Source organism: Brachyhypopomus gauderio, chromosome 1 (genome assembly GCF_052324685.1).
Source record: "Brachyhypopomus gauderio isolate BG-103 chromosome 1, BGAUD_0.2, whole genome shotgun sequence".
NCBI lineage: Eukaryota > Metazoa > Chordata > Actinopteri > Gymnotiformes > Hypopomidae > Brachyhypopomus > Brachyhypopomus gauderio.
Window position 1 is genome coordinate 9,259,222 of NC_135211.1, and position 24,237 is coordinate 9,283,458.

General features: G+C 39.2%; 1 protein-coding gene across 1 annotated transcript; it reads left to right on the forward strand.

Annotated features, from left to right (window-relative positions):
• The first annotated feature begins 214 nt into the window (after nucleotides 1-214).
• On the forward strand, nucleotides 215-23,224 carry avil (advillin). Its single transcript, XM_076985809.1, has 20 exons — nucleotides 215-340; nucleotides 696-781; nucleotides 867-941; nucleotides 1,334-1,530; nucleotides 10,475-10,583; nucleotides 10,849-10,959; nucleotides 11,460-11,665; nucleotides 12,230-12,308; nucleotides 12,728-12,826; nucleotides 14,088-14,241; nucleotides 14,439-14,539; nucleotides 14,684-14,821; nucleotides 14,985-15,143; nucleotides 16,079-16,258; nucleotides 16,741-16,886; nucleotides 17,364-17,508; nucleotides 17,757-17,945; nucleotides 18,144-18,212; nucleotides 18,382-18,501; nucleotides 22,445-23,224. Exons 2-20 carry the CDS (start codon nucleotides 722-724, stop codon nucleotides 22,556-22,558), a joined length of 2,451 nt encoding a protein of 816 aa, XP_076841924.1. The 5' UTR covers nucleotides 215-340; nucleotides 696-721; the 3' UTR covers nucleotides 22,559-23,224.
• Nucleotides 23,225-24,237: the final 1,013 nt, after the last annotated feature.

Genomic DNA, 24,237 nt, shown 5'->3' on the forward strand with positions numbered 1-24,237 from the left:
TTATAATCCTCAAATCTACTGCTGCTAATCCCAACAGTCTTTTGAATATGTCTCTGTGATGACATTTCCCTTATTTGCCTGCTTGACTCTGTATCTTTCCTTCTATCGTCCCAGCGATTGGATGAAGAGATAGATGAGAACTGGTGAATGCAAATATAGTCAAATTGACTGTGTATGAGACCTCTGTTAAAGAAAAGGAAGTAACATTGGATCTCTTGGACATATTGAAGTAAGTTGCACATTGCCTACTTGTTTCTACCCACCAAACACATTGTTGAGTGTCAGACTCATCTGAAGTTACATGTAGACAAAAGACCTGCAAACAAAATCTGGACTCAAGGTAACTCAATCATTGGTTTTGCCATTTTAAAGAGACAATTAAGCATGTTTAAGTATTTTAAAACTACTTAGATAAATTTGTATTATAAGATAGAAATTGAATTTATCAAAGAAAAACATCTTGATTTGATATTCTAAAAATGAGGCATGAATCCACTCTGAAATGTTACACTCTTGGCTCCTATACAAAAGGATCTCTGCTGATAAAAGTCTATCCAGATTAAACAATTGTTCTCTTCAAACTGTTTGGGATGTTACATTTTGTATCATTAACTCACAGTACACACACTCTGCTGGAAAAAAATGTGAATTTCAGCAATGATGCCTGACATAAAATTCTTGCTTTTTGTTTCCAGACTTGGACATAAAATTCGGAAACACCATGGAAACGACATTCAGAGCTGTCACACGTAATCCAGGCATTATTATTTGGAGAATCGAGGTATCTTGCCTGTTTGCCTCTTCATTGTGTTCTATTGTTTTTTGTAACTTAAAGTACATTATTAATGGTGTATTTTGTTTAACAGAAAATGGAATTGGTTCTTGTCCCAGAGAAATCAATTGGAAATTTTTATGAGGGTGACTGCTATGTTCTGCTCTCGGTATGTTTTCCTGTGGTCATTTCTCATGAATTTCCTGATGATGCGTTTTTGATGTTGATGTTTTGTTGTGGTGGTGTTTGGTTTTGGGCCATTGGACCAATATTTATCAGATAGCAGTGTATCTGCAGTGTTAGATTTGTCCTGTTGTTGTTTACAGTGGACCTTCGTGTGTCAGTTTTACATGCTCAAATATTACAAAGAAAGTAATATTTTAAGAGTAATTTTAACTAATTTCTGTTGCTTTTTTCCTTTGCCTTCCCTATTGTACATATTTATTTCTATTCTTCTTCATATAGTGTGCTTGTAATCCTAAATACTTCACAATACCATTCACCATCTGTCATACCACTCTTTTTCCTTCATGTTCCTATTTCCTCTTCTCATATCCATAGACAAAAAAAGTTGGCGGATCCCTGTCCTATGACATTCACTACTGGATAGGCTCTGAGTCTACCCAAGATGAGCAGGGGGCTGCTGCTGTCTACACCATTCAGCTGGATGACTTCCTGGGGTCCTCACCTGTCCAACATCGTGAAGTCCAGCACTATGAGTCAAGCATGTTCTGTGGATACTTCAAACAGGGCATCATGTAAGATCATTTAGGTTTTTTCTGTTTACAGGATATGTTTCTCAACCTGTATTTCTTAACCGGTATTTTCTTAATACTTTCTGTATAAGGTAAATAATTACTTAAACAATTCATATAACATTTATTTCCCTAAGATATTTGTGATGAGGGAACTTGGAGGGATGCTGAAACCGAGGTGTTAATTTAAACAAAGGCCTTTATTTAAGTAGTGCAGTAGCATTTTAACCACAACGAACATTAATCACACACTGAAATACACTAAACAGGGCAGACTTGAATGCGGAGCAGATTCAACAAAGACAAGCACAGAGCCTAGACACACATTAAATACCTGATACATAACAAGCCCAGAGTGTGACACAACAACGAGATGAGTGAGCACACATAACCACACCCACAGGAAATACATATATGGACACAAACAGACACAGACTACACTTACACATGACTGTGACTAAGCACAGGTGACACAGAAATGAGTAAATTAAGTTAATTCATTATATTTACATAGCACCTTTCAAAGAACTCATGGTCACTTTATAACTAACACAAAACCTTTACATCCAATCACATGCCTGTGAGAAGCAGCAGCCAATCATGCACAGCATAGTCTCAACCAGAGGCCTCAGTCCCCAGGGGGATTGAACAAGGTGCAGCAAAAGAGGGCAAAGAGGACAATACCCAGGACAGAGCACCATACACCACTGGAAATGCAGACACATTCATGCACACACTCCCACAAGGACCGCTTTATTAGGGTAGGCATCAGTAGGTGTTTTTGGACCGTGGGAAGAAACCCATGCACACAGAGAGAACTGGTCAGGGATACTTAGGCTCCTTACAAGCTCCTCAGTGATGAAATCTCTGGAGTAGCCAGTAAACATCAGAGCTAGAACTACATTTAAATTCTTTTGGTAGAGAATCTCTGTGCTCAACACTAATGGTTGAGAAATGGGTTAAGAGAGGAGGCTTACTCACCAGCTTGGCATGCAAAGGTTCCTCAACACACCTAGAGGATCCAATTGCTACTCATGTTTTTGACTAGTAGGACAGTTGTGGACAATGTTTTGACTCTCTACAGCAGATGTAGAGTCTGAGGCGATATCCACATGTTTATAGTCATAAGATACAGAAGATACAGAATGTCCACTTGCATTTCCTCCACCTTTTCTGGTGACTTTGGTAATACTTTGGTAATGCCCCACTGGCCTTTCCCTCTATTTGGTGGTTAAACAGAATGAAACAGGGCAGTAAGATCTTTATAATCCCTAGTTATCACTCCTTCTTCCCAAACTGAATTAGTCCATTCTAATGCTCTCCCACATAAAGAAACTATGAGGACTATACATGCAACATCCAAACTAGGGAGCTGATGAGCCAAATACAAAAAAATAAAAATATGTTTATATTATATAGCACCTTTCACAAACCCAAGGTCGCTTACATGAACATGGTCGTATATAAGAGAGCAAAGTTAGGGAGTATCAGCAAGAGTGGAAATAATGACAGAACAGAAAGGTCTTTAGCTGAGCTTTGATAATAGGAAGAGAGGCAGAAGAGTGAACAGAGGAAGGTAGAGAGTTCCAGAGAGTGGGGGCAGCAACACTGAAAGATCTGCCACCCATAGTGTAAAGTATGTGCCTTGGGATGGTTAATAGACCCGAGTTAGAGGACCTGAGCTGACGCGATGGAACGTGAGGATGCAACAGGTTGGAGAGGTAAACAGGTGCGAGGCCATGCAGGGCTTTAAAAGTCATTAAGAGGATTTTGTAGCGGATGCGTTCTGAGACCGGGAGCCAGTGTAGTTTATGGAAGATTGGAGTGATATGTTCAAATTTTTTTTGCTGAAATAAGGACTCTGGCTGCAGAATTTTGAATGTACTGGAGAGCAGTGAGTTACAGTAATCCAATCTAGAAGTGATGAAAGCATGGACCAGGGCTTCAGCAGCTGTAGGTGAGAGTATGGGCCGAAGCCGAACAATGTTCTGGAGATGGAGAAAGGCAGACTTACAGACAGAATTGATGTGTGGTACAAACATGAGACAGGAGTCAAACAGAACACCTAAATTGCACACAGTGGGCGACTGGCTAACTGAGGTGTCATCAACTAGCAGACACCAGCGTCGACTCCAAGTACAAATACAAATACAGAGTGTATAAGCCAACGACAAATACAAAAGAGTATTTTAACAAAACTCCCTTACACCCTGCAGGGTTATCAACATACTTATCAGACAACATGATCAAAAGTTGAGCAGGAGTAGTTGCAAAACCAACTCACCAGATGCTAAAGATGCTACCTGATGTGTCAACTCTGTCACTGAAGGACCCAAGGCAAATCAATTGAGTTGAATCTGCCTTGATAATTTCTCCAACATGTTCCCCAGCAATTCAAGGCATAGATGGAGTTGAGTAATTAACTGACCTTGAGGTGCTAAGGTGTTGGTTACCAGTGATGTCAGTAACGCGTTACTTAGTAACGCCAGGGTTGCCAACTTTTGACGTTCGCTTGGAGTGAGATTTTACGAACGTAAAATGGACACAGATTCAGTGTTATATCGCCGGTAGATGGCGCCAGAGCTAGCGAACTAGTAACATATTGAATCATATATGTGGATCTGAGGTAAATAAACTGGATATTTTTTTTCGGCGTGAGATATCGGAAGTGTGGCGTGAGAGCGTGTGAAAACGGTCAAATGCGTGTGTCTCACGCTCAATGCGTGAGAGTTGGCAACCCTGAGTAACGCGTTACTCTAATCTTACCACTATTTTCAGTCCAGTAATCAGATTAAAGTTACTTTTCCAAGTAACTGTGCGTTACTATTTTTATTTTCCTTAGTAAAAATATATATTTTTGCTTTCTTCTTGGCTCAGTTCTACTTTTGCATCTGACCATAGCGCTTGACCTTGTGAGAGCACGAGCACGTTTAACAAGTCATTTTTTGCAGTGTCCTCCCAAAACGATATGTGGTAGTATAAAGAAATACCCCTCAAAAACAGGGGAAGGAACATTTACCTTAAGAATTTTAATGTTGCATTTGTCAGGGCTGGGTCCAGGACTATCCCTCCTGTCGCCACTGGAGGGAACCCACAAGCGGATTCTCGTGGGAGACGCAATCAGCGGTGAGAACCTGCAGCTGTGCCTTCCCCTATTTAATGGGCACGGTTGCAGTGCCTCACTGCTGAGTTGTTTGTTGCCTCTCGCTCTTGCAGCCAGCCTTATTCCCAGTTACAGAGCAATCGTTTTTCTCTCTCTCTACTGTTTTTTCGAGGTCTCTTCTCCTGCGCCCTTACTGGCCTTTCTCAAGTTTTTCCCAAGCAGTTTTTTCTCTATTTTTTAGTTTTTGTGCTTTTGTTTTCAGCCAGCTCCCTTTCCTGGCTTATATTTATTTTGTTCATTTGTGCTCCCTTTTTGATCACGACACGTTGAGTGGTTTTCCTCCGTGTGCTTTTGTTTTCAGCCAGCTCCCTTCCCTGGCTTATATTTATTTTGTTTGTTTGTGCTCCCTTTTTGATCACAACACGTTGAGTGGTTTTCTTCCGTGTGCTTTTTCTTTTCATTCCAGAGTTTTGTCTCCACCGTTTTTGTTGTTTTCACTTACCTGTTCTTACATCAAGGGGGTTTCTTATTCTTTTCTGTTTACGTTTTCTGAGTTATACTCAGTTTTCCTTTTCCACATTTCCCGCTTAGTGGCGGAGGTCTCAGTTTGTTGTGTTTTCTTTTGGGTTTTTGCCCCTGGGTTCATCTCGTACAAAAACCCCGCGAGTCCCCTGTTCCCTGGGGGTTCACATGACAGCATTGTGTTCCACGTTTGAAAAGTGCTGGAATTTTGACTAACATAGCCTACTTTAAAATGCTTGAAATTGTAATGGTATTTCGTTTCACAACAAGTAGCTGTCTGACTGAACAGTTCGCTTGTATTACGTTTACAAATAATACTGCGCAGCTACTCAAACGTAATGTCAGGAGATACTGTAGCAAATACTACTCCTCACGGCGAATTCCCTAACGGACAGGCACTTGGCCACTCAAGGAGTCTTAGCCCCAGGGTTGCCAGGTCCTACAAAAATATCCCGCACAAAGTCAGTGTAAAAGCTGCCCTTCAGAAGCCTAAACTAGCCCAAAGCCCAAAGTTGTCGACGGGGGGGGTGACGAGTGTAAGTTGTCGACGGGTAGAGTGTAAAATGGAGACAAATTAAGTATTATATCGCGATCGATTCTTAGTGTTGACTTGTAACTCCCGCGGTAGCCCAACTCAAAAGTAGCCTGAAAAAACCGCACCCCGCGACCCCAGAATTTTTACCCGCGGCTGGACTTTCAAACAAGCCCAATTTGACGTGAAAACCGCGAACCTGGCAACTATGCTTAGCCCTTTATGTGACAAAGGGGGTGGCGCCTGCGCGCGCCAGGGTTGCGTTATCAATAAAGTTTCCCTCCTCGGGATTTTTGGATTAAGCAGTTTCTGCCTCGGTTACCGAACCTGCTTCAATACATTGTTACTGTTAAAAATGCACTTCCAATAAAGTGAGTATTGGAAAAATTAATTTTGCTGCTGAATGTAACTACTAAAGTAACTTGTAATCTAACGTAGTTACTTTTAAAATCAAGTAATCAGTAATGTAACTAAGTTACTTTTAAAAGGAGTAATCAGTAATCAGCAGTGTTGCGAATAACGCCGTTAAAAATAACGGTGTTAAGTAACGGCGTCATTTTGTCAGTAACGGGATAATATAATTAATTACTTTTCCTGTCGTTACAACGCCGTTGACGTTACTGGTCATTAAAAGCGGTGCGTTACTATCAGGGCCGGAGTGGACCCCTTTTTCAGCCCGGGAGTTTCATGCCCAAATCCGGCCCAAAATAATTTTTCCCTCCTAATCGGCCCAAACTAGAGATTGACATGAGCCGGCCCATCGGGAATCTTCCCGAATCTCCCGATTAGCCACTCCGGCTCTGGTTACTATATATTGATATACTAACAGTAATCCGAGCGGACCGCTGCCGAGGCTAGGGTTAGGGTTAGGGATCTCGATAGGTCCCAGTTCTCGGTGGAACACCTGTTTAACTTAACAAGTCAGTAAGTGATTGGCTAAGGCAGCGTTATGGTAGCCAGTCAGAGCCAGTGTTTTTACGCGCGCGCTGAAGCACACGACACAAATGGAGAAGAGACAGAAGTGGCGAGTTAGGAGCAAGCCGAAGAAAAATTTGCATTTTCAAGGTGGCGATATAAACATTATTTAAGAAAATATTTGAAGTTCCTGAATGTCTACCAGACTGGGTATTTGAATTATTTACTTAAGAATAGAGGTTGTATTGTTAAGTTTACTTCTGTTGTGAACAGTTGTCTCAGATTGAGAGAATTAAATTTTATTTGATAGATGTAAATGCACTTTATATAGTGTAACTGTTTACTATTAAAGTAACGTTCCCAACACTGGTAATCAGTAATCGGATTACTTTTTCAAGGTAACTAAGCCATCACTGTTGGATACAGATCCAGCTTTACAGACCCTGTGTGATGGCGAAGTCACCAGTCAGGTTTTGAAAGCAGAGCAGAGTTGCACGCAGGTCAAATTTCGATGGTTTATTCAAAAACAAAAGACAATCCAGGTCAAGAGCCAATGAATTCAGAATACCAGGTAGACAAAACAGGCAAGGGTTAAGCAAAGGCAAAAAAATAAAGAGTAACAAAAACATCCCCCACCCCAAAAAAACCCCCCCAGAAAACACAAACATATGACTTATTATCAGTAGCCAAGAGCAGCTCAAGAGTTGTAAGAGAATAGCAGGCTAAATAGACAGTGTCATTAAGCAATCATCGTCAGGATTAATAAGCTCATCGTCAGGTACTGTGTAAAACGTGCCTTGCTACTGTCGCTACGACGCGAGGAAACACTACAAACCTTCTTCAGCATAAAAAAAAAAACACCACAAAGCCTCATATTTGTAAGGCTAAAATGCCAACGACCAGTGCTGCATCTTCAAATACGCAAAAGTGTTTCTCTGCGCTTATACAGCTTTAGTATGCGGTGAGCAGCGAAATACCGTAAAATCACGCATATAGGCGCAATAAGAGTTAAAGCGCGGATGAATCGCGAAAGCGCGGATAGCTTGACCGCGGTCCAGCAGACAGGGTTCACTGACCGAACCGTTTGAAAGTGTAACTCCTTATGGATATAATTGGAAGCGGCACGCTGAAATAACTCGGGCAGTAACGGAGTTCATAGTGAAAGACATGATGTCCGTTAATGTAGTGAACAATCCCGGCTTCATGGCTTTGTTAAACACACTGGATATGCACTACCAAATGCCCCCACGCACATATTTTAGCCAAGTTGCTATACCTGCAGGGTTGCCAACTCTCACGCATTGAGCGTCTTAGACTAAAAAGTAGGGCTGATGGCAAATAATCGATTAATCGTTGGTCGACCAAAAAAATTACTAGTCGACCAAATTCCATTGGTCGATTGGTTGAAGGGAAAAAAAGCTGCGTCTCGTCAAAGGGCTTCTGGGACTTTTAATTTCAACGGCGTGACAAAGGAAGACGTGACACGAATTTACCGTTGGTGGTTTGTTTGACAAGGACAGCGCTGGACATGCGACCTGTGAATATCGGCAGTGGTGAGGGATTTAAAAATCTAATTGAATGCTTCGAGCCCGGATATAGCCTGGTTAGACGTGAAACAGTGATGCAAAGAGCAAATACAGCAAAACAAAACAAACACTTCAGGGCAAGATCGAAAACTGTAAAGCACTCAGCTTCACAACGGATATATGGACTAACCAGATGGAAAGTTACATGACGGTCACAGCGCATTTTATTTCTGATAACTGCCGAATGCATTCATTCGTGCTGGGAGCTAGAGTTGGGAGTGAGCCACACAGCTGCTAACATAGGAGAGACTCAGCGAAGTAATGGCAGAGTTTAGAATCCCCGCGGAAAAAAGGGTCGCTCTTGTACACGACAATGCCGCGAACTCTTCGACTGGGAGAAGAACTGAGCAGATAACGGATTTTTGTGTAGGCTATAGACCTAGTGTTTAGATGAACCAGGAAACATTGTTAGTCACACAAGGTTACTCCTGGCGTTAGTGGTAAATGCGCATAGATGCGGCAGCCCGGCATTAAAGATAAAACTTCACAAATCTGTATCCCGGTCAAAATGGGATTATTTTTTTTAGGGATTATTTTTCGTAAATGACGACCATTGGTCGACCAAAAAAATCCTTGGTCGTGGACAGCCCTACTAAAAAGTTAGTAGTTCGCTCTGGCGCCAACCACAGGCGATCGATCGATCACGGTATAATAATAATACTTAAATTTAGTCCATTTTTTACACCCCCCCCCCCCCCCCCCCCCCGGCAACCCTGTATCTGAGCTGTATAAAAAGATGCCGAAACAGAGTTTCCTGAAGTGGAACAATGGAAAAAAATTGCGATTTTAAATCGCAATCGCAATTTATAGATAAAAAATTGCAATTAGATTCTTTTCCAAAATCGTTCAGCCCTAACATAGACACAGAAAGCAGATAGGGACTACACTAAATAACAATGGGCTAACAACATGGAACGGGGCTACAAGACAACTAGGGGAAGAGAATATACATGACAACATAACATTTACACAAGCCACTTGAATGTAACAGGGAGAATCGTAACACAAAGGGAGAAACAACTAAAGGGGCTATAGAGCTAAGGACACGAGCAGGCTACAAAGTAAGACACAAAGGACACGAGCAGGCTACAAAGTAAGACACAAAGGACATGAGCAGGCTACAAAGTAAAACACAACCAACTTCAAAAAACAATGGGGGAACTATGAGGAAATACTAAACACAACCAAGACAGGAACTAGGGTATTAACTAGACGAGTAACAGAGGAACACGGTGCTTGAACACAGAGAAACAAAGGAGCTAAAAGACACAGAAAACATACCACCCAGGAACTAAGCAGCCAGAGACTGCAAAACACATGGAACATAAGGTAGCAGCGGGGGAGAGATCAAGGCAAGCGAGGAGACCAGGAGAACATACAAACAATGACCGACAAGGAGAAATGGGGCAGGGGAACCTAAATACACAGAAAACAGGGTGGAGAAATGAGACACAGGTGGAAATCCTAAAGACATGGGTGTGACAGACAGAAAGGACTATGGCAACGGGGAAACAAGGCGGGACAAGGGAGGTGGGCGGAGCTGGGCGTGACAACATCATACATATAATGATGGAATGAAGATTGAAATAAAGACGAGCAAAGACCATAACACAGATGTTAACTTAAATACACATACGATAGCAATATGCATGTACAACGCATAACGACAACAGGACAAGGGACAGGTGAAACGGATAACATACACATGAACTAACACGCAGGCTAAAAAACACACAGACAACCGTACACACAAACTACACATAGGGCAGCCTGAGGGAGTCAGAGGCGGAACATGACTTTAAAACAAATGAAATACAAATGATGATATCTAATGGGACCAGTTTTCCTGGTCCACCAGTAGTCAAGAGACCAGGCAAAACATAACAGCATAACATGTGGCTCTAAAAAAGAACCATTAGGCTTTGTGTAAAAAGACTACAAATGTCAGATTTACTCAGTCAGATTGCCTACAAATGTCCTGATGCTGTGCAACAAAAACGTCAAGGGAAAAGCACAGAACAAGTGACAGCCTCATCATAAAGTCCAGTGATGTAACACTGTGTTTTCACATAATGGCAAAGTGACTACAGAAAATAATATGAACAAGTAATTTCTAAATGGTTTATTACAGGTAAAAATATTGTAGAAATGACATTTGAGCTCGGAGCAACCAAATAAATTGTTTTTGCAATTATGCAATGATACACTTGCTACAAAGTTAAAGAAAGATTGCTCCCTTTCACCATGGCCTGATTATATCAAAGCAAATCTGTCCTTCTGCTTCTTTAGTTACAAACAAGGTGGTGTGGCATCAGGAATGAGACATGTGGAAACAAATTCCTATGACATTCACAGACTGTTACATGTAAAAGGACAGAAAAGGGTGACGGCAAAAGAGGTGAGGAGAATAGAGATAAAATATCTCATTTATATCCCTGTCTCAAATATAATAAACAATAACCCCCATTGATGCTACATAATGACATAACTTTATACTTATTTAACCATAGTAATCCTGTTTGTACTTCATAAAATTACAATAATAGTTCACTTGTATAGCTTCTACTACTTAAACTAAGAATCCTGGATATAGTTCAGAAATACAAACATTACCGTTTGCTTATGTAAATAACAAAGTAGAAAACAGATTCTCATTTTTCTAGGTGGAGATGAGTTGGAAGAGTTTCAATCTTGGTGATGTCTTTCTGTTAGACACTGGAAAAACCATTATCCAGTGGAACGGACCTGACAGTAACAAACAGGAACGACTCAAGGTTCAGTTATCCTATACAACCTTGTATCATTGATCATCATGTATCTAAACTGGACTTTTCACCCAGATGTTTTATGGTCAAACAGGACAATTTGACCATAAAACACATCTTGTTTGTGGAAGCTTGACAGTCAATCCAGTAGTAAAGGCTAAACACAAAGAAGATGAACTGAAGCTACAAATGTATCTTGATCATCATTAAGGGAGACAGCTAAATAATATATAAGAAATATAAATATAAATAATATCTACAATTTATCAAAACATTTCTATAACAGTTATTTTCATTGACTGTTTGATCCTGTACTTCCTAAAAGTAATTTTGTGGGAAATGTAAAAAGTGATTTTCATTTTTGTTTCACCATGCTCTTTCTTTGATACAACCAAGTAGGTCATGGTTTATGACCAGAATAACAAAAGTGAATGGAATCTTTTCAGTTCTCCCGTTGTCTCTTCTTCTTGGTGTTCTAAGTGGTAATGATCTATGCTGTTGAACTCAAGGGCATGCTGCTGGCTAAAGACATCCGGGACCGTGAGAGAGGAGGGAGAGCTGAGATTGGCATAATCGAGGGGGATGCAGAGAAAGATGTCCCTCACCTAATGGAGGCCCTGACCAGTGTCATTGGTGAGCGGCCTACTAACCTGCCACCTGGAACATCTGACGAAACAGCTGACCAAGAGCAGCTAGCTCAGGTTACTCTCTACAAGTAAGTATATACTAAGTCCAGCTTTTTTCATTTAGTATTTTTCATATTACCTCCTCATAGTTTGTTTAACAAGTAAATTGACCTGAGAGTGGATCATTTATGCATATTATTAATGCATTTTTCTGTTCTTCTCTTCCTGATATATTCAAGATTGATTGTTATGAGGTGCAGTATCATGGATGTGTGTGTGTGTGTGTGTGTGTGTGTGTGTGTGTGTGTGTGTGTGTGTGTGTGTGTGTGTGTGTTCATTTTGCCTGCTTGTCATTTTATGATTCTTTATTACATTTTTGGACATGTTTCATGTGTGTGTTGCTTCACTGTTGATTATTCTAGCACTCCTTGTACTTCCATTTCCTCAAACTTCTGTTGTCATTAGGCTGCCAATGTGAATAAATACGCATTCTTAATTACATGCCTGGTTCAATTATATGTTAAATAAATAAAAAATAATGTTTTTTTCAAAAATAAAAATGTATAGCCCACTCTACCACTCCCGTGATCACTTGCCCGTAGAGCTAATATTAAGTAGTATAGTCATATCTTGACCATGTGTGTACTTTGCAGTGTGTCTGATGCTGATGGAGAAATGAATGTCAGAGAGGTTGCCACCAGACCACTGGTGATGGATCTGTTAAATCATGATGTAAGTTAGGTTCTGATCACATATCCTGCTGCACCCTACATTATTGGGGAGAGCTAGCTAGCTAGGTGATGGGTGGGAATTGACATAATGGCTAATACAGTTTTTCACTGTACTAGTACTAAAACACAAACTGAGTATTTAGCAGCATTTCAGTGGTTGTTTGCCTAGTGGAATTTTAAATAATTTAGCACAATTGCATGCATGATATTTTACAACTCATTTTAGATGTAGAAACATAATGCGGAAGTCAGCTGCTATGTTCCTTTGGTTGCTTTGAGCTTTTTACAATAGTGTGTGCTGAGTGGCCTCTATAAGACACATACACAGATTCAAAACTGGTCAACACGAAATTAGAAAGAAAACCAGTAAAAATATGAACATTACTGATACAGAATCATCACTTGTGTTTTACATTTCAGGACTGTTACATCTTGGACCAGGGAGGAGTGAAGCTGTTTGTGTGGAAGGGGAAAAGAGCTAACAAGGCAGAAAAGCAGGCAGCCATGTCCAGAGCGCTGGTGAGCTCTGCTTATGCCATAATCTCTCATCTACAATCATCATGCAACGCAGCATGCGCTGCAGAGTGAGGAGGCGGACACAAATGCTGAGGAGAGCGAGATTTATTAAGGGGAATTCCACAATCACGGTCATTAAAACAGGCATGGGTCATAACGGGAGGGCAATCCAAACACGAAAGGTAGATGGGCATACTCACAGACACGGAACTAGAAACAACATGGCAGGGTAACACAAAACAGGCAAGAGCAAATTACTGGCTTGAAATGCACAAACCGAACACAGTGAACAAAGCTTACAAATCAACAAAGCTCACAAAATAACTGACAAGGGACCAGGGAAACACAGGGACTATACATGCACAAAACTAACAAGACACAGGTGGAAACACTGATGACATGGGCGTGACAGACAGAGGGAAACAATGGAAACAGATAGCAAGGCGGGATCAACAGACAGGGAACAATACAGGCACGTAGAAAGAGGACCGGAGTGACAGCTAGAAGAGGGGGGGGGGGGGGGGGGTCCTACGTGACACATCATAGACCAGTTTGGAAGGATTTCTTTTGCACCACTATTTAGGGGGATGTATTGCTTGAGTGACAACTAACATACCATATACCATGAACATGCCTGTTGTTGTCAGGTATTACAAATCAGATTCAGTCAGATTCAACAAATCTTCTAACAACAAAGGGACCTATAATGGTCTATATCTTTCATGATATACAAATTAATCTTCCATGATGTACCAATTGAGAAAGGTTTTTTATGTTTTTAAATGGATTATTGATAACTTAGAAATGTTAGAAATGTTTAATAGAAATGTTAAAAAAATTTAATTCAAGTTGCATTTTAGTGGCTCTGACTGAGTGATGGACTTTGAACTTACATAAAAGCCTTATTTCATTTCATTGCAGAATCTATGTACTATTTTTCTCCAGGATCATTGTAATACTCCATCCCATGAGCACAGCACTACTGCATGGTAGCACTTGTTAACAAATAGTATATTAACATTTGTTAGTTAAATATGTGTTGTTAGACATTCAGCTCAAATGCATAGTTACATTTAATGACACAGGGAAATACATAAAAACTTTGTATACATATGGAGGTATTAATTCAGGTATTGTGTATAACTGAATTAATATGATGGGTTGTGTACTTTATTGATGATTGAAAATAATCATTGACTTGCATGCACTTTGAATTCTGTCATGTGGATTTACTATGCTTTATAAATTTGTATTCATCTTGCAGGAGTTCATTAAATTAAAAGGTTATGCACACACCACTAATGTTCAAGCAGTGAATGATGGGGCAGAGTCAGCACTCTTTAAACAGCTTTTCCACAGCTGGACTGTGAAAGATCAGACAGTAGGCCTGGGACGCACACACACTGTGGGGAAAGTGGGTATGTAATACTGTTAGTATTATTTGCATTTATAGTGGAGTTTTTGGCTTTTAGAAGGAGAATTCCCTGTAAATCTTTGCAGTCTGAAATGTGGTGAAATGTAGTGTCAACATTCAAGTACCTTAAATGACCTACATAATAGTTGCAAAACTATGGTTTTAATTGAAAAAAACAATGATTTTTTTATTATTAATCAGCTAAAGTTTCACAAGAGAAGTTTGATGCCACTACAATGCATGTGATGCCTGAAATTGCAGCTCAGGAGCGTATGGTGGATGATGGATCAGGTCAGGTGCAGGTAGGGATTAATTGCCAAGGGACAAGAGAAGTGATGAGATCAAAGATGCCTGGGAATGGAAAACAGGTCTAGGAATAAAATATGTGAGGTTTCAGATGTAAAGTGAGGTTTCATATAGTGGAGATCCTCTGTTCTGATTCTAAGGTATGGCGGATTGAAAATCTGGAGCTGGCTGAAGTTGACCCAAAAACATATGGTTACTTCTATGGGGGTGACTGCTACCTTATCTTATATACCTATGTGGTTCATAGCAAGAAGAACTACATCCTTTACATGTGGCAGGTAAAGTAACATAATTTTGGAGGTATTAACATTGCATTGTAACAGTAAATTATTTTGTTTTGAGAAAATATCACTATTTGTATTTGCAGAACAACCAAAGTTTTGGTTCCTTTTTGAGAATTCTGACAAATTACTGCTCATTGATGCATTTATTTTTACACAGGGACGTCATGCCTCTCAAGACGAGCTGACAGCTTGTGCATTTCAGGCGGTGAATGTTGACCAACAGTATGGAGGCCAACCAGTTCAAGTGAGGGTTACAATGGGCAAGGAACCACGCCATTTTATGGCCATGTTTAAAGGCAGGATGGTTATATTTGAGGTAATTGTTGCTGTAATTTTTGCAATGAGAGGTTTACAGCAGGACACTGTTTTCACTTGTTTTCACTCATATGATGCCTTAAAATCACATTTTGCTTTTTGGCTCAGGATAACAACATTTTTTCCCTTATTCATAAAGCATGTACTATGTGATATTGGTTTCTAATAGAGATTAATCTAATAGAATCTAATAGAGAGTTCTGTTTTCAGACATTGTCACAAAGCTTTACAGAAATCCAGGTTACACCTAATGTGTAAACCAAACATGAGATGGGTCTCATCTTCTGAATGGCAGCAGATAGTGAACATATAGGCAAAAATTTGATATACAAGTGGAATGTACTGTGCAATTTGATCACTGTGTGAGGTAATCTGGTGCAAAAAAGCCAGTTATGTCTGAGGTGTCTAGAGGGACAAGCTTGACTTCTACAAAATTATTCAGATAAGGGAAAGTAGAAGGTGTAAGTTTAATACATTTACATTTAGGGCATTTAGCAAACTTATCCAGAACGACTTACAAAGTGCTCTGTTCACAGAATGCATCCTGGATAGTAGCATAGATGCTACTAAACTACAGTAATCAATTTTGTATTCCAAATAAACATAGGCTCACTTACCTAGAAGCACAAATAACCATAGACAGATAAACATACAATTTAAAGAACAAAGACAACAAGTGATATCTGCAGTGTTATTGGTTCATTTAAGTACTCAGCAAATAGGTGAGTCTTCAGTCTGCATTTGAATATAGACTGTGTATATGTATACAAGGCAGATAGGACCAGAAATACATTTGGATTTGTAAGGGCTACGATGAGAATGTACAATTTTTAAAACACTCAATGCACTCAGAACCTCAGAATGTTTTAAAAGGTTTTAGCAATATTCACAATAAATAATATATTAATTTTTTTATATATTGACTTTCATTTTTAGGGAGGTACTTCCAGAAAGGGTGGCTCGGATCCAGAGTCCCCTGTCCGTCTTTTTCAGATAAGTGGCTCAAATGCATTCAACACTAAAGCCATAGAGGTACCAGCCCTGGCTGCTTCTCTTAATTCCAATGATGTCTTCCTGCTGAAGAGTCAGGGTGGCATCTACCTGTGGTACGGTAAGGTATGTGGTAAAAAAAAACTAAACAGGGAGGGCAATATGGCTCTACATGTGACATTGTGTCTTTCTGTAGCTATTTCATACATTTTTGTGTAGCACATCTAGAGTAGATGATGCTGTTATTTCACAGTTTATCTAAATGCTCATTTTTCTCACTCTTGACAAGCATGTCTGATGGCTTTGGCTCATCTATAGCATTATCAAAATATTATCAGTTTCAGAAATAAGGGTACAGTGATGTAGGGCAGATTATTACAGAGCAGTCAATTCCAGATCACTTTCTTGTAAGCCAAGCCAACTTCTTGAGCCACAAGTCATTCAAGTAGTATCAGTTTTAGATCAAAGGATGTTGTTAAACAAAGGTTCTTTTAAAATGTCTAAAATTAGTATTTCACCAGATCTAATTTGATATGATTCAGGTTAGTAGCAGTTACAGTAACAGAGCATCTTGGCAGGCTTCCACCTCTAGTCATGTTTTGTCACAGGGCTCAAGTGGAGATGAGAGGGCCATGGCTAAGGAGGTGAGCACTGTTCTTGGCCATGGCTCTGAGGATATAATGGCTGAAGGACAAGAACCCATTGAATTTTGGAACCTTCTGGGTGGAAAGACGCCGTATGCAAATGATAAAAGGTAAATCTTAAAAGAGATGTGTGTGTTTCTGAAATAATGCTTATGCCATTTACTCAGTTTGTTTGTTAATCAACAATCATAAATCTAAGACATTCAGTGTTGCAATGTAGAATTGTAGGAAAAATAATTAGATAAAAAAATGGCCAGAACCCTGAAGACCCAGACCCAAACCCTAATCAGTCCCAGAAAAGTTTCAGAACTGAATATCACATGGCCATATTTAAATTTTGAAAATCTGAAGCAATTGCATTTACACAGTCTCGAGATCTCTGGAGACCAAGATCTCATGATCTCTGGAAACTATTTAGTATGTATTTGGTAAGTTATGCATGACTGCTCAGATGAAGATCTAAGCAGTTTGAGCTGTGTATTCCTTAGATGTAAATTAAATCATTGCACCTTAAGCTACTGTTCATCAGCTTGTGTAATGCATGACTTAGATTTCAGCTTTACAGCAATTTTGATGTGTGCTACAAGGCTACAGCAGGTTGTTCAGGACCATCAGCCCCGCCTCTTTGAGTGCTCCAATAAAACAGGCAGGTTCATTGTCACAGAGATAACCCAGTTCACTCAGGATGATCTCAGTGAGGATGATGTAATGCTTCTGGACACATGGGATCAGGTACATGTTATGTTTTGCAATCAATCACTATTACGTGTTTAATAATAATTTAAGCTCTAGTAACATTAAACTTGAAAAGATTTTGCCAAAAAGAATTCACAGAGAAATCAAAAGTATTTGTTTTCTGTTTCTGTATCCACACTAACATTAAGCATAGTTTGGTTAGTGCAAACATTTGAGTACAAATGATTCCTATGCAAAACCAATGCAAATCAAAGGGCCTTAAAGCACAAGTTGGCCTGTTTCAGGTATTCCTTTGGATAGGAAATCAGGCAAATGAAGTGGAGCGTCATGAGTCTGTGGTCACGTGTCAAGAGTACCTGCGGACCCATCCTGGATGTCGTGACTGCGACACACCTATCCTTCTTGTAAAACAAGGCTTTGAGCCTCCTACCTTTACAGGCTGGTTCAGTGCCTGGGATCCCACAAAATGGAGTGTGAGGTTGATTTTCATACACTATTTTAAATACAAAATGGTGTTAATTCGAATCATTTTTAAATTGTGTGAAAATAGAACATGCACTTATCTAATTATGCTGTTAACTTACTCTTCTCCCTTAGCTGATGTTGAATAATTCACAGATGTTCAGCTAGAAAGTTTTAGCTCTAAACAAATAACCACTGTCCTTTACCAGGGTGGAAAAACCTATGAGCAGTTGAAGGAGGAATTGGGAGAGGTCACCTCAGTGACAAAAGTTACAACTGTATGATTTATTATTATTATTATTATTATTATTATTATTATTATTATTATTATTATTATTGTTGTTGTTGTTGTTATTATTATCATTCAGTACTTTGCATTCTTCATACAAAAATGTAATAGAGGAATTCTTGTGCTGTTGGATGAAATGACACTAATTACTATGTTAGGAGAAGAATTGTAACCAAGCAAGTGTGGAGAAGAAGACATATCAGCCCTACCCTCCTGAGATGCTGGTAAACAAGCAGGCTATGCAGCTACCAGCGGGGGTGGACCCTGCCCAGAGGGAGGTGGGTGACGATATAGCATGTTCTTTTGCACTGAATTCACTTCACATTAATTGTTAAGTGCCCTTAGTTTCCTTGAAATAATGATAATAAGTACCTTAATTAATCCCCCTAGTGAGCATTACTCTCTGCATTTAACCCATCCAGAGTGAATACACATGTACGCAAAGCAACCCCAGGGATTAGTTGAGGGGTTAGGTACCTTTGCTCAGGGGCACTTCATGGTTACTGCTGGTTGTGGGGCTTGAACGACCAACCTTATGGGCCCAAGCCACTAATGGCCACATATGTCCCTGACCAAATGTTTGACTAAGGTGAGATTTGAACCCCAGACCCCAGCTTATATCCAGCTTAATCGTGTATCTGTGTAGCTAAATACAGTTAGCAGTGTGCTTTAAAGTTAAATTCACTCAAATGTTATAAAGATTGGGGAGGAAGATCAATATCATTCTAGAATAATCTCAACACAACACATTGCTTGAATGTGAAGCAGTTTAGTGAAGACACCTACAAAGAATACAGCTGACTTTCTGTAAATGGACTCACCTGACACCAGACTTCTATTAATTATTTCTTCTAAATTAATGTTTTTATGTAAGTGTAGTGGAAAACAAAGTACCTAAAACATGGCATCCAGTGTTGGCTGCATAAATTATAAAATTTTTAAATGAGCCACAATATTTCACAATAAGTTAATTGTAAAGAAAATGTATATGATATTTGAGTAACATACAAGTTTAACCATTACATTAGGTTGCTTTGACCTAATATCACAAACCCACATAATCCAAATAAGAGATGCTCTTTATATGAATTCAGCACTAAGCACTTAGGATCATTATGTTTTTTCATTTATGGAAATTCTGTGTGTCTCAATGCATGACACAAACAGAAAGAAAACAGCAGCAAGAAAACTGTTCTTTGTGGAATACACTGATACACTTGTGTGTGTATTTAGAGAAAAAAATATATTATATATATTAGGGGTGACCTGCAATAGTCGCTGATTCGACTATAGTCGACTATACCCCCTAGTCGACTATGAATGTCATAGTCGAATGTACCATTCTAACTGCATGGGGGTGCCCAAGGACGCTGCTAAGCATTAGTTGTTACATTAAATGTCTTTGTTTTCGTTATATATAGCCTTTTGACAAATAAAATCATCCTAATTTCTGTTAATAAATATTTTAAAATGATGTGTGCGCATTAACAATAGGCATCTTCCTTACTACACATTAATACATCACACCCTGCAGTTGCACAATCCAAACGAGCGGAGCTGAACACGCTACAGGATCAGCGTCCGCCGAGATTATAATGTCTACTAAAAAAACTTCAAAAGTATTTTGAAAAAGATAAAGATGAATCAAATAAAGTAAAGTGCAAGTTATGTCGTCAACGTCTTTTATTTCGCACGACAACAACCAACATGGCATACCATTTAAAACGCGTAAGGCGAAAAAAAACGTTTGCCGTTTGTCGTCTCGTCGCGGTGCGTCTCGGCAAGTAATCCTATAAACATTTATTGTTGTTGTTTGCTTTTAAACCCCGTTTCCTTATAATTTGTTTGCTGTTGTGTGGAAATGTTTTATATATATTTTCAGGCAGGCATATTTTATTTAAAATATTTTTGACATTTTGCACAGTGCCTGTCTGACAGTTCGATATGCGCACTGACGGTTAATGTTCTCTAACGTTTCATTAAAAAATAAATATAAGTAATAAATAAAAGCTGAATAAAGACAACCTACCATGTTTATTCATTTATCTGAGTGTTTTAGGTTTTTACTTTGAAGTGGAAAAAAGTCCTGAATGAGAACGGGATCCCGTTTAAGGTGCTCTTTAAAAAAACCCTGATTCGACTATTAGTCGACTAAAGGGAAAATCTGACGAATCAGATTCGACTATGAAAATCCTTAGTTGAATACACCCCTAATATATATATATATTAGGGGTGGGACGCGATTAAAAAATTTTATCTAATTAATCGGAAGCTTTGTAATTAATTAATCGAAATTAATCGCAATTTAATCGCATTTCAGTATTTAACATGAGAAATATTAAGTTTGAATGATAAATGAATCAGTGAACATAATCATAAAGTTCAACATCTTGTTTATTTTTCCACCAGTCTACTACACAGACCAATAGATGAGTGCAGAAAACAATTCAGAACACTGGATATTCTGACCAAAAATGTTTAATTTTGCTCAGGATATTGGAAGAATTGAAGTAAATCAGAAGATGTTTTTTAATACCATTTTAGATGGTATATTTTTCTTTAATTTCCCAGGCCTCTGCCACAGGCATCTCCATAGTGCCTAGAAGTGGTCTTCGGCATGCTCAAAGCAAATGACTGGATCTTCAATTCATCATCTATAACAGTGGTTCCCAAACTTTTTCTGCCGTGCCCCCCTTTAGTAGATGAGAATATTTTTGCGCCCCCCCCCCTTGACTAGGGATGTGTTGAAAACTTACAAAAACAATAGGTTCACAACTTTGGTCAAACATGAAAAAAATAAACTGCAAGAAACCTTTTAAATTGTTCAAGAATTCTAAATATAATTTAAAATAAATAAGGAGATGAAATAAGAGAAACAGCAATACATATGCACATGGACGTAATTTTGATTTCAAAAGTGGGGGGACATAGATTTGTCGCTATTTAAATATTTGGTTTTAACTGTAAAAACTGGGGGGGACCAAAGCCGGCTTTTGAAAAAGTGGGGGGGACATGTCCCCCCCGTCTCCCCCCCCCCCCCCCAAAATTACGTCCGTGCATATGCAGCTAGTTTGCAAGCGCAGACATCACGCAGAGCACAAAGCATGTAACGGCCAGAAATATGTGTACTGTCTCTTTAAGGGAGCGAGTTGAGCGCGCGTATGGAATATTGTTGTTTTATTTAGCTTTCTACCGTAGACCGAGTCAGACCACTGCTCTTTATTTTATTTCTGTAAGTAATGCATTAAATGAGCTTTGGACAACTCACCAGTTCATGTATGAACAATGAAGTATTGCTGGAGCCCAGGTTTATTTTGGTAAACCAGCAAATAAACGGACTAAGTGGAATACCACCAGCGCGAGTATTAAGGTTGAACTAACACCAAAAAGCAAGCAATACAAGCATAGGATTAGACTGAATAGATATGTTTTTATGGATCGGTCACATTGTCCCCGATACACGATCTAGAATTTTTTCAGATATTAATATCGGAATCGGTGCATCCCTAATATTGACACATGTGCACGTTTTACTTTCAAGCTCCGCGCCCCCCCTGCAATAGCTCCGCGCCCCACCTAGGGGGCGCGCCCCCCACTTTGGGAACCACTGATCTATAATATGAGCTGTCACACCAAGATAATTCTTGTTGCTAACAGCGTTAGCACCAACATGTTTTGCGTTGAGGTGGTAACGAAGGGTGGAATTGCTCCTGTGATAAGCGAACTCCTTCCTCCATAAAGTGCAAATAACACTATTTGTGTTTGTAATTCCATCTGGAAGTTTCTTATATTTAAATTTCCCATCTACCAGCGTAGCCTCTTCAGTCATTTCCGTCATGCTCATCTTATTGTGCGTCCATATAATCAGTATGTCTGGAACTCGTGCACTGAGAAACATTCCACATGCCCCACCACTAATATATATATATATATATATATATATATATATATATATATATATATATATATATATATATATATATATATATATATGTGAACATATGAAGTTTCTTTAAATATGACATTCAGAGTATTATCTCTCCCATTAATCCATCAAAACACAGAGAAATATACATAATCTTTGTTTCATTAACTTACCTATAGGTGATGTGTCTTTGTCGGGGTAGATGTTATCTTCATAATTTTTTAAGGTTCTCAACACTGCTCTTTGGAGGTTTGAATAGTTTGTGGTAATTAACACTTTGATTTTCTCTCTTACAGAAATATCTCTCGGATGCAAATTTCCAGAGCTTATTTGGAATGTCCAAAGACAGTTTTTTCAATTTACCACAGTGGAAACAAATGAACATCAAGAAACAACTTGGGTTATTTTGATCTTTTCAGTAATATACATTCACTAATGGTGTTGGAATTGTTTTTGGTAAAATCACCTGGTACGTGTACATTTAGAGACTATAGTCCACCTGTTGCCTTGCACAAGCTGTCAGACCTCTTCCAACTCTTTATCAGTGATCAGTATGTTAGCCATCCTCCAACTCTTCATCAGTGATCAGTATGTTAGCCATCCTCCAACTCTTCATCGGTAGTCAGTATGTTAGCCAACCTCCAACTCTAGTCAGTTTCGGATGATGAGACAACTGTTGGCTATCTCTGCCCATAAGAAACAATAACATGTTAAAACTACTGCTAAAATGTTTTAACATATTAAAACATGTTTAAAATACTGCAATGTATTATATACATAGAACAGACAACCCAGAACAGACCACATAGAACAGGCCACGTAGAACATGCCACACCAGCCACATCTTTAACATGTCAGTTTCAGTACCATTTTAGCAGTGATTCAAAACCCAAACAAAATCTGCTCAGCAGAACTTCTGTGGTTAGAACCAAAACAGTGATTAATAGGGTAAGGACACAGACAACAACTATAGTCTGTAACCGTACATTTTTAAAATGCATTTGACAGAAGTAACTAATAGCAACCAATAAATGTATGTACAAAGTGGGTGTTTCTAATAAAGTGGAGCGTGAGTAGATGTATTTGGTTTTTTATTTATTTAAGTCAGCATTAATGTTTTGTCATTTATCATGGCTGGCTGGGAAAATCCCAGGTGCAGAAATCTAACAAAAATTAAGAGGTGTTCATCTGTGCTATAAAGGGCTGATTTTATTTAGTCTTAAATCAAACCAAACATTGGGAATTCAATTTCATACAAGTCAGATGACAATTGAGGATATCTGTTACGACCCGGCCTAGGCTACCGGATCGTAACAGGTAAAGACGGAGAAATATTTATGATGAAGGAAAATGTTTTATTTGTGGCGGGACAATATAGGCTTCAGGAGTTGATATGGCTAAAGAAAAAAATAACAACTTGGAAACACAACAGAATGGCTAACTTCCTATTTGACAGAAAGAATAAAGAAAATATACAAAAAACCTACCCTAACTCCCTAACCATAAACAGAGGACAAAACGGAACAAAAATAGCCTCAACTCCCTACGTCCCAACCACTGAGAAAACCCAAGAAGTGAATATACAGGCTATGTACAGTGTGCTATACATGGACGTAATTTTGATTTCAAAAGTGGGGGGGACATGGATTCGTCGCTATTTAAATATTTGGTTTTAACCGTAAAAACTGGGGGGGACCAAAGCCGGCTTTTGAAAAAGTGTCCCCCCCCCCCCCCCCCAAAATTACGTCCGTGGTGCTATATACAATAGGTGACCAGACTTGTATTGAGGGGGGAAACTGTAATCGTAGTCAATGGAGAAGCGTAGATCATAACCGACACAGAATCCAAAAATACATCAACAAACACTTCCACACATACACTCAGAAACACCACGAACAAACTGTCTTAACTATACAAAATCTCAAAAATGCGAACCACTCTCAATCTTTCCTTCCTGCCACCCTCTCCGTCTTCATTCCCGGGCCGGTTTAAATAGGGTTGATGACAGCAGGGGCAGCCAACGGGATTGTCGCAAGGTAGTGGTGTGACGCCAGACAGCCAACGAATGTCGACACCGTCGCAGCGGCGG

Coding starts and splice junctions, on each gene's coding strand:
- avil (XM_076985809.1), top strand. CDS start 722: ATGGAAACGACATTCAGAGCTGTCACACGTAATCCAGGCATTATTATT. Junction 12,827..14,087: donor CAGCCATGTCCAGAGCGCTG/GTGAGCTCTGCT, acceptor TTCATCTTGCAG/GAGTTCATTAAATTAAAAGG. Junction 18,502..22,444: donor TGGACCCTGCCCAGAGGGAG/GTGGGTGACGAT, acceptor TCTCTCTTACAG/AAATATCTCTCGGATGCAAA.